Source organism: Apis laboriosa, unplaced genomic scaffold (genome assembly GCF_014066325.1).
Source record: "Apis laboriosa isolate Shangri-la unplaced genomic scaffold, ASM1406632v1 scaffold68_cov148, whole genome shotgun sequence".
NCBI classification, from domain to species: domain Eukaryota; kingdom Metazoa; phylum Arthropoda; class Insecta; order Hymenoptera; family Apidae; genus Apis; species Apis laboriosa.
Genome location: NW_025224135.1, coordinates 2,838,137 through 2,855,408, shown reverse-complemented (window position 1 = coordinate 2,855,408; position 17,272 = coordinate 2,838,137). Strand labels below are relative to the sequence as shown.

The window sequence follows — 17,272 nt, the reverse complement described above, 5'->3', positions numbered from 1 at the left end:
AATATATATATATATATATATATATATATATATATATCGTCAATATTTTTAATTAAAGAGAGTAGAATTTTAAAAAAGAAAAAGATTTAATTAAGAAACGGCGGGGAAACTAACCGTAAGGTAAATTTCTCGTTTTTGTTGCCTCGTATTTTTGCACCCAACCTCTCTTCTCCAGAGCTTCCTTCAATTTCGGTAATTCGCCTCGTATCAAAAATATTTTGTGTCTCTGGAACATTACACGTTCTTGAAACAAATCCTCAAAAGAAAATCGTACGAAATTACGGAAGCTTGGTAATAAATTTATTCGCCACGAATTTCGAACGATTAATTTCCAAAATAATATCCAACTCTTCATTATTTAAAACGCAGATTTAAATTCTCGCCAACTTTTAATATATATATACATATATACCTTGATGGCTCTAACGACTTTCATTTTAATTTTCCGATAACGTTCCTTCTTCTCCCACGTAACTTTACAGCAGTCCTCGTCCTTGCCAACCATGGCGCTTCTGTAGCTCTCGCTCATGACGTCCAAGTTAGTATCGAATATGTCCCGGGGGCAGCACGAGCACGTGTCCATGTACGATTTCGGGAACGAGTTGCAGTCAAGTTGTGGCAGGCTGTTAACGATGCAGATCTCGTTTTCCGAGGATGTCCATTTCGTGCACATCTTGGTCCAATCGACCCTATTGTACGGGTTCACCGGGCTCTCCTTCTTTTCCAGGATGAAAGAAGCGCTGTCCTCGTTCGTCGTGCAATCCGTCACGCCCGCCGAGTCTTTCGTACTCTTGATATCCCTTGACCGGTGAACGTGAAACATTCTAATTTATTATTATACGCGAGTGTACTATATTCGATTTTATTCTCTCTTTTTACTTTTTGAAGAAAATAAAAAAAAAAAAAAAAGATTCGTAAGTGATTGAGATTTCGTGATGCAATTTTTAAATTTTTACGTACTTTGAATCGAGCGGTAAATCCATGGTCGCTTCGAAAATTATTTTATTGTCATTTCCTGGAAAAGTATCTAACGATTAATTACGGTGATTTAGGAATTTTTCTGAGAGAGAGAGAGAGAGAGAGAGGTGGAACAATACAAATATTTGTCGACTTTCTTACAGTTTAAACGCCTCGTGGATGAAGCGAGAAAGGGTAAATCGATCAATCTGCTTGTTTAATTCGGCCTCCTTATTGTCCAGCGAGCTTAATCGCCTAAGTAATTAACCTTTTATGCAACAAAACTTTGGAGAAACTGGTTTTTTGCCCTTTATTCAAGGATCAAGCGTTAATTTAAACACCTCTATGTATCCTTCCTTTTTTGATTCATGAAAGGAAATTCATAATACCTGAATTGCTATAAAAGAACAAAAAAAAAAAAGTACTTGCCTCGTTATCTTTCGAAAGGGGAGTTATTTTTTTTTTTTTTTTTATATCGGGTTATAACGGCTCTAATTTCTCTTTCTAAAGGGGACAAATAATGAAATTGTATCGATATTTAATTGTAATCACCATCGAGATATATATTCCTCTTGACACGTCATTACATATGTGTAAATTTAATTATTCTGAAAATAATTAATTTATTATGGTATAAACACACAAAGGTAGATTAATAGAAATTTGTAATATAATAAATTTGTCCGAATAGTTAGACACATTATTCTCCTCTGTGTCGTTTACATTCATAATGTGAAAATTATATCGTTTATATATGAAACGTAAAACAATACGAATTCATAAACGAGTAATAAAATCCAAATATTCATTGGATTTTTCATTCGAGTTAAATTAAAGAGAAAGGGGGGAAAAAATTTTTGATTTTTGATCTTTAAATAAACGATACGTGATAATAATACGTAAACACGTGTTAAAAAATTTTATCTTACATATATCAACACACTCAAATATTTTGCGTTATACTTGCCACATTTATTCTCATTTGCAGTAATGGAGACGAACAGGATTCGAAAATATAACCTTCATTTTATCGTTCGAAAATTGTTATTATCTATCTTCCTTCAATAGCGATAAATAATCCGTGGAAATTTTTGGAAAGAAATTTTCTGCTTGTTCCTATTCCTGTACAAATGTATGTGCAGTCGGCAAAAAAGGTTTTGTTAAATTTTTACAATTTTTGATCGTACGTTCGACTTCATTGATTTTTTTTTTTTTTAATCGTGATCTCGTGACTTTTTAACCCGTTTGTGGAATTTTTCGTGATAGATCAATCCATTTAATCCAAGGTTAAACTCAAAAATTTATTTCATGATTCTTCTATTCCAAACGTTTTTGATGTCTATTATTAGCTATGGATTTTTTTTTTCAATGTATCAAATGTCAGACATGTTGCATTTACCCGATCCTTCTTTTTTTTTCTCTCTATCTCAACGTCTACGCACATACGTGACTGGTACAGGACACTAAATTATTTACACGCAATTTTCTAACCTAAGCAATAACATTGTAAATCATGTTACGTATATATAAAGTCAAACGAGGAAAGAACAAAAATTTCAATGTACATAACAGACGCGGAACTTACAGCAAATATTACGTGAAATATACTCGTGTGTGTATATGACTGTATATCGCAAAACGTATACATGTATGTATACATATATAGGAAACGATATCCATGAATATAGGTATTCGTCGAGTGAAATATTTTGTGTATCGACTGCAGCAAACTTCAGTGTATACTTCAGTGCGACGTACGTTTAGTGATGCGACGAAGCCTTCGTGTGTTCTTTCACTCGTTTCGTAACAAAATAATAATAATAATTTTAATTATTCATCAAAGTAATCGAGAAAAATTTATAGTTGCTCGTGCATTTATCGTTAAATTATCGATAAAATACGAATAGAGAATATTTCGAGATTTTAAATCGTGAACACGAGAAACTTTTTCGCTACGTATTCGTTTTTGATCGAGTGTCGAGTGTAATTCGATAAGGGTCCATAAATTTCACACATTCGTCTAACATTTCGTTGCGATTCTATTAAAATCCAGATTGAATTCAATACCGAATAATTTTACTCGCTGCATATATCGCTATAAATTTAAAACGACCTTTTAAACTCGCTCTTCTCTTTAATATCGTTAAAAATTATCGTATCGATTTATTAAAACACGATATAATTGTTTGGAAATTTTATGTAACATTATTATACATCTTATTTATCTAACGAATGATTATTTTATTTTCGAATTTTAGTTTTTCAAATTTCAAGAGGCTTGCTAAATCGTTTGCTCTGTCGCTTAATTTATATAATATGCAAAAAAAAACCAGATATTCGAAATTCAAATATAAATGAATATAAACGATTCACAGAAGCACAATAAAAATGCGACATTCGTTTGTCGAAAATGCAAATCACTGCGATAGTACCCGCATAATAGTGTATCGGTTAATGTTATTTGAAAATCTGTTGTGTTTTACTCGAATTGCACAGATAAGAGGAAGGATAGAATCGTGTCAGCGAAACGTGCTTTCGATCCGACTTGCCGCACAAGCGAACGAGTTAACTAGCTAAGTAACCGCGCCCACTGAACTCCTCTAATCACCAAAGGCACCAGAAATGCTTTTAAACTTTCCATCCACAATTATCTTCCTCGCATAGAAACCCCTTATTAGACCTTCCATTATTCTAATTATGGAAGGGCCGTCTGAAATATATCGATTAAAGTTAAGAAGGTTAAGTGGTCGAGACCAAGAATTCGCTATCCTTCGACTGTGCTCGCTCTTCGTTTTCTTTCCATTCTTAATTTCTAGTTCTTTTCAATTTAGAATGTTTATCGTCGGTTTTGTAGATGAAGAGACATTTATGAATTTATAGGGATAAAATATCGACGATTTCAAAGGAAAAAGGAAATAATTAGATTCCAACATTTTTTTGTTCGTAAAAATGCGAATTTACATAAATAGTCATAAATAATATAATACTGAGGAAAGGTCTTTCTCATCGTATCTTTTTACTCGCGATCTCATGTCGTAAATTGAATTATTCGAATTCACTTTGATGAATTATTCATTTTTCTACTGTTTCTTCTTTTTTTTTCCCCCCCCCCCATTAAAATTCCATTGAGAAAAATTTGCATAAAATACTATGCATAAACCAAATAAATTATTCGTTTTATATTCGAATATGATGAGCGAGACTATTTCTTCGTTCAAAATAATTATTTCGACTCATCAGTACGTGTATTTATCCACATTGATGTTGCAAAAAATTTATCTCTAATATGAAAATTCCTAAAAAATATAGAAAGATTAATCACCCTAATGCAGACGTACATGTACGTCACGTGTGTATTTATTCTATCTATTATAACGCTTTTACGCATGTACGTTCGTGGAAGGAACGAGTTAGAAAGTTCGTTTATTATTGGAAAGTTTGTAAACTAGTTTCGCTTGGCAGGAAAACTTGAGGCGGTCCAACTACTTATCGTAATGTGTAAACGATAAATAGCCCTTAATGCAGCTCCGTTGTCTCTTGGATCGGGCGTATTCATCAAGCAAGATGCAATTAACATTAACGAGAAAAAGGGATGGCGTAACTCGTTCTATGCAAATCACTGTCGGTGCTCTCATTGTAAAATAAGAATTTTCCATGGTATATCGTACCGCGGGTAAACAGACTTGTAGTTATATAAATCTTATTAGAAGGTAATCTTGTTTCTCGTTGTACACGTTCGTGCTTGTATCTTGATGTTTGTAAATCTTACGCGATACATTTTCAACGGGCGAACAAATTACAAAGTTTCTCGGTTAGGTTAACGGTACAATGATGCTGGTAAGAATTGTTGCAATTCTTCGTGTTTCATCTCAAATTTCTCTCTTTTGCTTTTCTCCTCGAAATGCTACTATCGTTCTTATTTATCATCCTGTGAAACCTTTATTCGATTCTTTTTTAGTGAGACGTTAAGACAATTTTCTTTCAAATTTGAAAATACTCGATATCGAAGTGCATTTAAATCGAAAATATAAATAGAAACGAATTATATCGAAAGTGCACGAAGATTGAAAAGAAAATTTAAATAGGTTATGTTAGGTTAGGTTGAACATATTACTAGAGTTATTTATTATATTTTTAGTGCAGATTTACAAAAAAAGAAAATTTATAATATCTAAAAAGTTTAACACGTGTGTATGATCACTTGTCACGAGATGTCCTTGATTACATTTATACATTCCAGAGACCCTCTTTGTACATATTTTTCAAAGAGAATCGTAGTGTATTACAGATCGCAGTGGCGAAAAGTACGCATATTCACGCCAAATGTTATATCGCTAAAGGGACCTTTGTGCAATTTAAAGCAAAGTCATGTATTACATAGATATTTCTTTGAGAACTATTCCTCCCCGGGAACTGCTCTACTTTTCGTTTCGTTGCTCTACTTCCGCTTAACATGGACTCGGCCGGTAAAAGTTTCTATCCAGAACCATACCCTGTTCCAGGTATGAATACTTTTCTTACTTTTCACATGTTCTACCAGTGCAATCTCCAGATTCTTTCTAAAGGAGAATAGGTAATATTTTCGTTCATATTTCTTCTTTTTTTTTTTACGCATTTTTTTTTATTGAATAACGTAGTAACATCCGTATATCTAAGTCGAAGAATAAATGTATAAATTATATTTAATATAATACGATAATAATATAAGATTCTAAATAACTATGATATTGTGTAAAATTAAAATTCGAGGGTGCGATTCAACTATCGATCAGAAACAATCTCGACGGGTACTAATCAAAGCCAGAGCCGGTAATCTCGTTTCCTTCTACAGCTATAGAGCGACGTATAGCTCTGGGGTAAATTCCTAAAATTTGTCCAATCCGACCAAGTTTCGACATTGAAGAGTTTACATTGTGGTCACGTATTTGAAACGGATGATGATAGTTGCCTCCTGCGGTTATTCGCGCTTCTATTGTTAAGATAAAGTATCTATCCGGATAGATTTATAATATTAGATTTAAAAAGAAACATTATAATTAATAATATAATAATAATGGAGAAAAAGAAACTAAAAATTAAAACGTGAAAATTGACGCTTTAAAAATTAATTTTTAAAGGAATTATTATTTCAAATATTTCAAAATTTGGATTTATTATTTCATCGATTGATTTTATTGACTTAAAATAATTAGAAAATAAATGTAAAATTTTGATTTTTTTTTTTTCTAATAAATACGTCTAAAGTTCCTACGAAATACTTTACAATTATCTCGGAAAATTACATATTTTACATTTAGATACTCTTTTTCATTATCTCCCTTTTCGTTATCTCTTTTTCCATTTTTTTTTCCCATTATCTTTTCTCCCCGTTATCTAGAAGACAGGTAGCTCGTTTCGCTCTCTCGGGTAGAAACATTGAAAATCTCGAACAGAAGAGTTTAAGAAACAAGAGGTGTTTATATACGATGGTTAAAAAAGTAAGGTTAATTATTTCCCCTTTTTTTTTTCCTCTCCGGGCAAAAACGTTCTTTTCGTGTTCCCGACAGAACCATTTCCTTTTTCTATCCGGAGTACATTTCTTGCTCGAAGTGGCTAATTACGTGAGAAAAACATACTCCCTCCACCCTCTTTTACTCATCCCACTGTTTTGCTCATCCCTTTCTTCCTCCCCGCCACGAAAAGTAAGCAATACTTTTGTAACGATCCCATTTTAAGAATCGAGGAAACAAACTAGACGGCAATTATTCTTGTAATTGTATCTTTTGCGTTTCATTTCGAGATTGCCACTGTCACGTGTCCCAGGCACAAATAACTCCTTCTCGGTGAAACGGCTTCTCGCGAGATTTCTCCCTGTCTCGTGTTACATTTTCGGGGTAACAAAAAGATAAAAACATCCTTGTCTCGGTATTCCTGTAGCAAAGTAATTGTTTCTGTCATTAGTACCGTTTCCAGCGAAAGTACTTAACCCTCCATCGGTAATCTGGCTCTTTCAAGGCATCTACCTTTTTTCCAAAGAAAGAATTACTTCATTTGAAAAAAAAAAAAAAAGAACGTAATAAAAATAACATTTGTGAAAATTATTGTGAAAATTATTAGAGACGATGAAAAATTTTTGTGAATTTTTGTGAATTTAAATATTTCTTGTCAGATTAACGATATTGATAAAAAAAATAATTGTCGAAGCATTTTTTTCAGATGCTCGTTTATGCTGGAAAAAGAAAAGAGAAAAATTCAGCAAGAGAAAAATACATTAACATTTTCCATTACATATGTACATATATACCTGTTAGAGATAAGTTTGATCGATTCGATTTTTTAATATTATAATTTTAAATATAACCTTCGCGAAATTTTGAAAAGCTGATATTATATTATATTATATAAGAAAAATCTTATATCGCTTTAGAAATGGAAATCGAATAATATTTTTATACGAAAAATAAATACAAAAATTATCGATAAAAAGAAGATAAAAATCTGTGTATATGAAACGTTAATTTCATATACTTTTATGTTTAGTTTTTCTTCTTTTTTCGTATTGATGTTAGTATTGATCTAAGAATAAGTAGATATGTTATATCTGTATATAAGATATGTTAGTTCTATCCATGTATACTCACTTATATACACTATACTATAGAGTACACGTAACCGAGACCTCTTGCATTAACTGCGCAGTCGCAATGAGTAAACTAATTGTAAGATCACGTATGCTTACGATCAACGAATACGCTGGTGAAATTTCCAAAGTAAATATTGCGGCTGGCTAAAGCGTAACAATCTCGTGAACTTTCCATAAGCGATTAAATTGACTTGACACGCGTCGGTGTAATTGATTCGATCAGCTTTGAAATCTGTATTAAATAGTTTCAAGATATTTATGTGCAATGCGTAATTAATATTTCGATCGATGCAGTGATGTTTTAAATTTAATTTTTTTTAAATCTTATTTTCATAATATACATAATGTTAACGTTAATTCGTGAAACATTTACAAAAATATCGACTTGACGACTTATTTATTAAGCTATAATTAAATGAAGTTTACATTAGTCAAAGAGAGACTCTGTCTCTGTTACAACACCGTTGTATCTCTCTATTCCCATTTCGTTTTATCTAACGAACTTCAACGCTTGTAGCGAACTTCAATTGCTTGTAACTTAATAAATAAGCCTCGATTGGCATTTTTGCATTTGTTTAGAACTCCTCCAGAATTAATTCTTTAAATACATTCCACGAATATATTAATTTTAAAATAGAATTTTAAAATTTAGAATGATTGAAAGTACGGATCGTATGCGCGTTTAATCGAGTGATTTCTTCGCGATAATCAACCATCTTTATTTTAAGGTAAGAAAATTTTTTTTGAACATCTATTCTTAATCCCTGATTGTCTAATATTTAAAAATAAATAGAATTCGAATGAAAAGAAAGAATTTTCTGAATTTCAACTGAAATTATAAATATTTATTTCCATTATAAAAAAAAAAAGTCAATTTTCAGTAAATGAAACGAAAAATTAACGTGAATATTCGATTCGGAAATAATGATACGATCTCGTCTACGTATTCGAGTGTACTGTATTTCTGCTGATCACAGCGTTAAATTTACGAATCGGTGTATTCCAAAATGGTGCAATTGCGGCATAATAGCCGACGTACCAGAAAAAGAGACATTTAGTGCACTTAGATGCGTGATCTATCGACCACGAGCACTCGAGCATCGACGAGTTGGGTATACTCCACTCTTTTTCACCGGTTCAACCCATTTGCCTTGATCTATTGGCCTCCTTCGAATATATACGATTCACGAAATGGTCACCGTGACATGGACTATCTATTACATCTTTCCTTAATTATTATCGTGAAATGATAAAGTCTTTTATCGATATTGAATTAAAAATAAATTGAAATAAGAAAAATTCGTATCTAACAATAAGATTGTTTTCCAAGGATTCTTTTTAATTTTGTAATTTAATAATTGATAATTGAAGAATATGATAACAAGATATGAAAATTGAAATGTCAATTTCTGAAAAATTCTAATGAAACGTGTGGCATGAAATTTGAAATGGAATATAAATAAAAATGAACAATTTCGAATTTATCGATTTGATACAGAAGATAAATATACAAACGAAGTTCGGATTTACTTGTTGAAGTTTTAAAATTTTAAAATATTGCATGTCAAATATAAATGTTTATTCAATGGCTAAAAATTTTTCGCTGCCTTTTCTACACAAGTTAGTTACATTACTTTTTATTTTATGAATATATATATGTATATATCAATGTATTTTGTTTTGGATAACGGGACAAGTTAAATAAAATAAACGCTGCAAATCAACGAATTTCATAAATTTATTCCGAATATTTTTATATTTCCATTATATTCTTTTTCAATTTTTATTAATATTCCTTTCTCGTTTAAACTTTTATTTTTAACAAAAGTTTTTGTAAAATAATTGTTGAACTATATCTACGTGTAATTTAAACTTCTTTTGATCTTTAATAGAGCGTTGTACCACGTACAAAATCGATAAGTGATCTCAAATAACCTTGAGATAAAGCAACACATCGTCTCGATTACTAGATTAATTTTATCGATTGTGAATACAAAGGTTTCGATTATAAAGAGCAATATCACGAGGAATTTCATCGAAGAAAGATTGAATGAATGCAACTTTTTATAAAACTTTTATTTATAAAAAAAATCGATATCTTAACATTAATAGAATAAATTCCGTTGGATCGAAAATTAAATCCTTAAACGATAATAAAAATGATAAAAAATATATTACTTTGAACAAAAATTCACGCGAACGTGTCGTTAAAAAACATACACAGAGAAATGCATTAAAGGATGGCATAACTTTGACAATAGGGGCTAGAAGATTGCTAGGACGTCGAGGAAACCGCGAAAGTCAAAGCAGAAAAGGCAAAGGCCAAGTCAAAAGAGAAATGTAAATATAGGTGTAAGGGAAAGGAGAAAAGCATTCGGTAATGATTGGTGCACGTTCGTCGTAAGGAGAGAGAAGTTTGAATAGGTTGCCGAGGGCGTAACAACGTCCTAGGCCTTGTACGTCTTGCTTCGTCTCACCTCTCATAGTTATAATTCTCACTCTCTCTCTTTCTCTCTCTCTCTCTCTCTCTCTCTCTCTTGCTCGTTCGCTCTCTGTCTCCGTTTCCTTGTCGCTCACGGTCTGACATAACGGCCCTGAGCAATGGTCGAGTCAGAACTAGCAACCTCGGCTTTATCTACGACCACGATTCAAATTAACGAAACAAAGAGGCGAACCAAGAGTACGTGGTTTTTCGTCTCTCGATCTTTTTCCCTCGCTATTTTCTTAAAAATTTCACAGCCAGCGATCGCTTTTTTCTGCTTGTTAATTTTGATAATTACATGATATTCTTAAAATTTTCGAGTTTGAGATCATATAATAATTACGCATGCGCTCGAGACTTGATCTTGCTTTCTAGTGTCGATGTCTGCTATAATAGTTACTTTTCTCTTGTAGATTTTCTATGAAAAAAAAAATTTCGTTTATATTAGACTTATCACGTTCAAAAGTTTTTTAATCTTTCACTTTTTCATTCTAGGCAGAAAATCATAATGGCGTGAATCACGATGAAATTTATTTTAAGAAATTCATATTTATAAATCAATATTTAAGGAAAAAAATAACATTCTTTCTATATTTCTATATTCTTCTATTCGGTATTAATTTATAATTAATATATTGAAATAATTTTTACAAATTAAGTTAAAATAATTATAACACATTTAATTTATAACAATCGAAATTCATAAAATAAGATTAGGTAATAGAGAAACTCGCGAAAAGTGATTTTGAAAGTAATTGAAAAGCACGTCTCTCAGTGTGATTTCTGATTAATCGATCGATCGTTCGAGCAAACCAGCCGTAAATTTCGTCATCGATAATTCGCGATTCGTAGTCGCTTTTGTTAGTACATTGGAACAAACATTGCACAACTCGCATCACTCGATGCATACTGTCAACCGAACATTGTGCTGGCCGAACAAGTTTGCTCGTATAGTTGTGGCCTGTCATAATGTCTCTGCGCATGCGTCTTCCTTCGAGTTTACTGCTCTAATCTTCTACAAGATAGCTGCGCAATATTGAAACTATATACAACGTCTACACCGTGCATAGATTATACAGTGTGCAAACTAGAGAACTTAGATATTCGAATCAATTAATGAGCGAACAATTTTTTTAATGTAATACAAAGATGAAAAGATTATTTCGTTCGAGAAATGGGTGGATACAATGGATGGATCGATATATAATCCTGATCCAAAAAAAAAGAAAAAAATAGAATCTCTCTTGCTACGAAAAAGACAGATCATAGAGCGCAAAGACCATACGAGTGTTTCTGCTGTTACAGCAGAGTAGAAATCCTCAATATCACGCCTCACTTACCGAACACCGATATTCTTTCTATCGCAACTCCTGCATTCGAAGAAGCTGGGTCGAAATATATCTTCTTCGAAGCTGCTTTATTTTGTATTGTTTTTCCAAACAAAGTCGTATCTGTGTATACGATAGCAATTATTCACTCACAAGAAAACCGTTTATCCGTATCATTTCGTTATTTGATATTCAGTTTCTCGTACACGGTGCTTAAAAGCTAGATCAACGAGTTGAATTTTCCTTGAAAGTTTTTGCCCTCGTAAATTATTTCGACGCGTTGGAATTCCTAATGAATATTGAAGATTCAAATTTTTTTTTTTTTTTCCTCCCTTTTTCACCAGCATCATGCTTCTTAATCCTGCGAGTTATTAACTTTCCAACTGACTTGACGTTCGAGCATTCCGAAGAGAGCTATTTCTAGGTCCATAAATAATCAAGACAAAGGTGGAAGAGGCTACACAGTTGCGAAGTTTATTCGATTCTGATATTTCGAAGAAGTGAACTATCGTTGTTTTATTTCCCTTCGTAAATTATTTCTCGTTCTATTAATCACCCAACAAAGATGATCAATTTTTAATTTTAATTCAAAAGATTAAAAAAATTTCCATTTTTAATTTCAAGATAAAAAAAAAATGTACAAACAACTATTCCAACGTGAGCAGATAACGGTTTCCACATTTTCTGAAAATACAGTAGCTAGCCTCAATTAACGACGTAATTGCCGTCAGCACTAACATCAAAGGGCTCATTAATGACACGTCTCTGTGGAAACCAATAGCAATAACAATAAAATCATAAAACCATTTTTTAATTAAATTAAAAAAAAAGAAAGAAAACTTTCTTCCCTTAATTGTAACGGACAAATTATAAAATAAAAAAATTCATCGATTGCTTCTTGTCCTCGAATTTTTCTTTTTCGCGTAATTTTACGTATAATTTTATAGCAAAATGGTGAGAAAAGAAAAAAAGAGAAAAGAAATAGAAAAGGAGGATTCGAAAGAGAGCAATCTTGAGATCCCACACGGGCAAGCCCGTGTCAAGAGTTGGTAATTGGTGCCTGAAGGCAATCACGGGATTATCTCGGACATCGTTCGCTCTTCGTGTCTCTCGACACCCCTTACACGCCTCGGTCCTCCGCTAGAAACAAAGGTACAACGGGTGAAGCTTCATTAAACCGTCGCCCTGCCAACAAAGCGTCGATAGTTTCGGTTAAATGAAATACGGGTCAGCTATAAATATATACCACCTCTCCCGTGATGAAAACTTTGACGTCGGCCATTCACGGAGGTGTAAAGCTTGATAAAGCACGGTTAAACGGTTTTAATCCTTCTCGTCGGAATTCCTTAGCTCGTTAAAGAGCCTTCGAGAATATATACATTATATATATATATATATATATATATATAATTGTATAATTATATAATATATAATTATATATATAAATATATATTATATATATATAATATATATATTCTCAATAAAATATATCGGTGTAAAATTTCTCCATACGTATATATATATACATACACATAAGTTTAAATACATGTAGAGAGATAAGAAAAAGTTACGTAGAGTTCAATTGACGGAAATATGCATGGAGGGGAAGCGGAAAAATTCTGCGAAAGCGGAATAGGGGGTGAGAGAACGTTTTAAAAAGAAGGAAACCGCATCATTTCCGACTTATCGTCCCATCAAAGACGTCGCTCTGTCGTTTCCGTTCACTTGGTCAAAGGAGAGGAGGGCCAGCTGTACTTCGCATTGTGTCCAGGTAATTCGACGTGTAGATGTAAAAAAGGGGGGGGGGGGAATATTCTGAGCTGACAGGTCATTTTGTCGAAGAAATCGAGTTAAAAGTCTGTTGTCTGATCTTTAAAGGATTTTGACGATTCCTCCACTTCAAAAGACTGCTTTAATTTATTTTTGACACTTTATATACAAATGAAAGAAAATTTTTAATTAATATGAATTATTGTGAAGTGAAGTTGACGTATCATTTTATCGAAAAAAATCTCGTTTTCGTTCCAATTGGATGAAAAGTAAACGATCTTTAAATCTTGACGATTCCTCTACTTCAAAATGCTTTAATTTATTTTTGACACTTTATATACAAATGACAGATTTAAATTTTTAATTAATATGAATTATTGTGAAATGAAATTGATATATCATTTTGTTGAAAAAATCGAGTTAAAAATCTCGTTTTCGTTCTAATTGGACGAAAAGTAAACGATTTTTAAACGATTCCTTCACTTCAAAAGACGAATACTTTAATTTAATTTTTGACACTTTATATACAAATGAAAAGTTCAAATTTTTAATCAATATAAATATTACGAGGGAAGCTGTCCATCTTTTTTTTACGTTTATGCTTTTCGGTACGTTATCGAGGAAAAGGGAGCAAATGCAATCATCGTTCTCGATGGATTGCAGGAGTAACATAAAGGAAACATTGAGATGCACGAACGTCGAATTTTCCCCGAAGCTCGATATGATATCGATCCCACGAGATTCCCGGACTCGGCAGAATCCGCGATGCGATGGAGGGGGGAAAGAAAATAAAAAAAAAAAAAAAAAAAAAAAAAAAAAAAAAAAAACGGTGGAACTAGGTGCGGAACAGTCTTTGGATTTTAAAACGATCCAGGGATTTATTCGAGGGTTTGAACTTTTCTCATTGTTAACTTTAGTCTCCTAAAAGTTTAAGTCCCCTTACCGCCTCAATTTATTCGTTGTTTTAAATTTAGGAATTTTCTAAAATCTCTCTCACTCTCTTTATTTTTATAAAATCTGAAAATCCTCCAATGATTTATTCTTCCCGACGATCGATCCATACATCATCCGTGTCACGCGGTGGATTATTATCATTCTTGACGAGCATTGAAATTACGAAATTACAACAAAACGGTGATCGATGCCGGGACCAATGATTTTGAACTGTCAAGCCTGCGTTAATCTAATTTACTGCCATGGATTAACCATTAAAACACGTAACAAATCACCTATCGTGCCTCTAAAAAAAAAGAATCTATCCTCCTCCCTCGGTATCCCTCAATTTTTAAAACAGCAAAGTAAAGTCTGATTCGAATAATAAAAATTCTGGATTACAGATTACAGATAAATTCATCTCCAGAATTAAATTCCAATGAAAGAAAAAAGAAGAAAAGAAAACTCTTATCAAAACACCATAAAAAACCTCAAATTCCCTCCAATTTTCCCCAGCACAATGTGATAGACAGGATTCGTATACTCGCATTGAAAGACCGGTGGTACACAAGCGTATAAAATGGATGGAGAAGAAAGAGGGGAGGGGAGAAAGAGGACCAAGAGGTGAATAAGAAAAAACTGCGATGATGCCTTCAACGTCAACAATTTCCGTCTACGTTTCTACTTTTTAATTACAGAGTCGCGGCGAGCCTCTGGCAGCGGGACGAGAAGACAGCCAAGCTTGACGAGGCAGGCCTCCGCTTGAATCCGCCATTCACGCCATTTTTTGCGCTCTTCCCATTACCAAGATTGTGTGTGTGTGTGTGCGTGTGCGCGCGTATATGTGTGCGTGTCTTTCGCTTATTCTCTCTTCGTTACGTCTTCTATCACACTTCGCCGACTTAACGATCTACATCCCCCCCCCTTCCCCCTCTCTGCCTCTTCTTTTGCTCGAACGAAAACCGAAACGAATGTTTTCGCGAGCGAAATCGCGACATTTTTTCCCCCTGAAAGACCGGACTATCTGGAATTTTCTTCTTCTTTCTCTTCTTCTTCTTCTTCTTTTTTTGCGCAAAGGTATCTCTTCCATTGGAGAAAAAGGAAAGGCTGGAAGGCCGGCCGCTAAGTAACCGGTTCTTTCTTCGATTGAAACGTTTCTATTCTACTTCTACTCTCGTATTCGTGATATTCGTGAGAGAAATTTTTCTTCGAGATATTAGGTTAGGATGAATTGAGATCCGATTCTTGAAGAAAGGATGTCAAAGGATGATCGGTAAGGAAATAAAATAAAAGAAGGTGAGATATTTTGGAAGAGTTATTTCGAGGAGTGGGAAAATGATGGAAAAGTGTATTTTCTATTGTAAATACATAGGAATAGGATTTATCGAGAATGTAGATAGAAAATTCATTTAGTTACGATAATACGAGGAGGTATTGAATATAGGGATAAGTCAATGTGTTAAAAAAAAATGTGTGAATTAAATATTAGGAAAGAAATCGCAAGTTTTTATTCCGTATTAAATATGTTCGATAAATGATTGGTAATTTTATATTATATTCTCTATAAATATTTATTATGTAACACCATTAATTTTTCACTTTCCATTAACGGATACGTATATCTCGAATTCCATTACAAATATTCAAAGAACGAATACGTTAAATAAAAAAGAATATTATTAGATATCCTTATCTTATTTTCATGAATAATATCCACTTTCATATTATGAAAATATTTAATTTTTCCATTAACGTTTACATTCTAATCCCTTCTCGTTTTAATTATCTTCTCTCGTGTAATAAAATTCGTAAAATCTCTCTTAAAAAAAAAAAATATATACTTCGTTAAAAATATCGAATAATTCTCACTAGTGTCCATATACTTTTTGCGCGCATCTCCAATTAAGAATAATACACAAGGGCACAGAGCTTGGAAAAAGAAACGAGCAAAAGAAAAAGAAGAGTCGTGATATCAATGCCTAGCAATGTCCTTAGAACCTCGTTAGAGATACTCTCTAACTACGTTTCACTCATCAGACGAATTCGTGATAGCAATACTCTTTTCGCGTGTTCCAAAAGACTATGTAATATACTTACAAATTAAAAATTTTTCGTAAAAATTGAACGATGTATTTCACGTATTATTAATCGAGCCTATTAATAATGAAAAGAAAACAAAAGAGAGTTGGTGAGAAATTATATCGAAAGTTGTATATTCGTTGTCGAAGCATGGCGGCTTCGTTAAAATCTAGTGGCCGAAATACCGCATTAAAAGCCACATGCACACGATGCATGCAGCACCGCCACTTTCGAGGAACGTCCTTGGCACGAAATAAACAGGCGCGCTTCGTTCCCTTCGAAGCAACCTTTTTTTTTGTGGAACAAAGTTTTTTCATTAGTCCCGAGCACAAACCTGAGATACAAGTATACCTCTGAATACGTGGATTGACATGGCGGATAGATTCGTCCCAATTCATCTCAGACGAATTTCATTCTCGGTATCGATATAATATCATCGACGCGGTTAATAATATTTTCAATCATTACGTTTAATCTCCTGTATTTCTATTTCTTTCCAATTCTTTCCGTAACTAGAAAATTAAATCTTTATTGCTTTCGTGTATATAAATACGTGTATAAATTGACGAAACTTTCAACGCTATTTATTTCGATAAAGATATTAAAATTACCATCGGATGGTAACTCGATAAAAATTTCTTTTAGGATTTTAACTCGAATCCTTTTCAAAGCAAAATTCAACAAAATTGCAAATAATAATACTCATTCATCTTTCTACCTAAGTTAATTAGACCACGATTCAAAACGGTTTAATAATTCGACGACTATTCGATCGTTTCTTGTGACGGGGAAATAGACTGCGGTTTTAACTTTCTGATTACCCGTATAATTCGATTTCTGGAGGGGACGAGGGACGGGCAGAGTTTCGTGTTCTTTGGTTACATTCTCGAGGGTTTCCACGTTGCGGCACGTAGCCCGAATGCGGACGGAGCCGTAATTTACGATCGAAATTGAAAGAGTTTTTCCAGTTCCGAACAAATGAGATCAGGGAAGCGAATCGACTGACAATGGCGACTTCCACGCGTCTTTCTCGGATACATGCCGGATTCATGCACCGTGAAAACTTTTGATTAGTTTCGTACGACAAACGTACGTGTACAA

The 17,272-nt window shown here is 33.1% G+C and overlaps 2 protein-coding genes across 2 annotated transcripts in view; one reads left to right on the top strand and one right to left on the bottom strand.

Moving 5' to 3' along the window:
* The window catches only part of LOC122718874 (tubulin glycylase 3A-like), a 5,633-nt gene extending 4,650 nt beyond the window's left edge, over positions 1-983 (bottom strand). Inside the window, exons 1-3 of the mRNA XM_043944249.1 lie at positions 961-983; positions 413-824; positions 115-226 (exon numbers count right to left, since the gene is read on the bottom strand). Of these exons, the coding sequence (XP_043800184.1) occupies positions 115-226; positions 413-824; positions 961-983 (547 nt within the window). The remainder of the gene's footprint in view (positions 1-114; positions 227-412; positions 825-960) is intronic.
* Positions 984-7,718: 6,735 nt separating this feature from the next.
* The window catches only part of LOC122718884 (lysosomal acid glucosylceramidase-like), a 32,337-nt gene continuing 22,783 nt past the window's right edge, over positions 7,719-17,272 (top strand). Inside the window, exon 1 of the mRNA XM_043944260.1 lies at positions 7,719-8,307. The gene's annotated coding sequence lies outside the window, so the exon portion shown is untranslated. The remainder of the gene's footprint in view (positions 8,308-17,272) is intronic.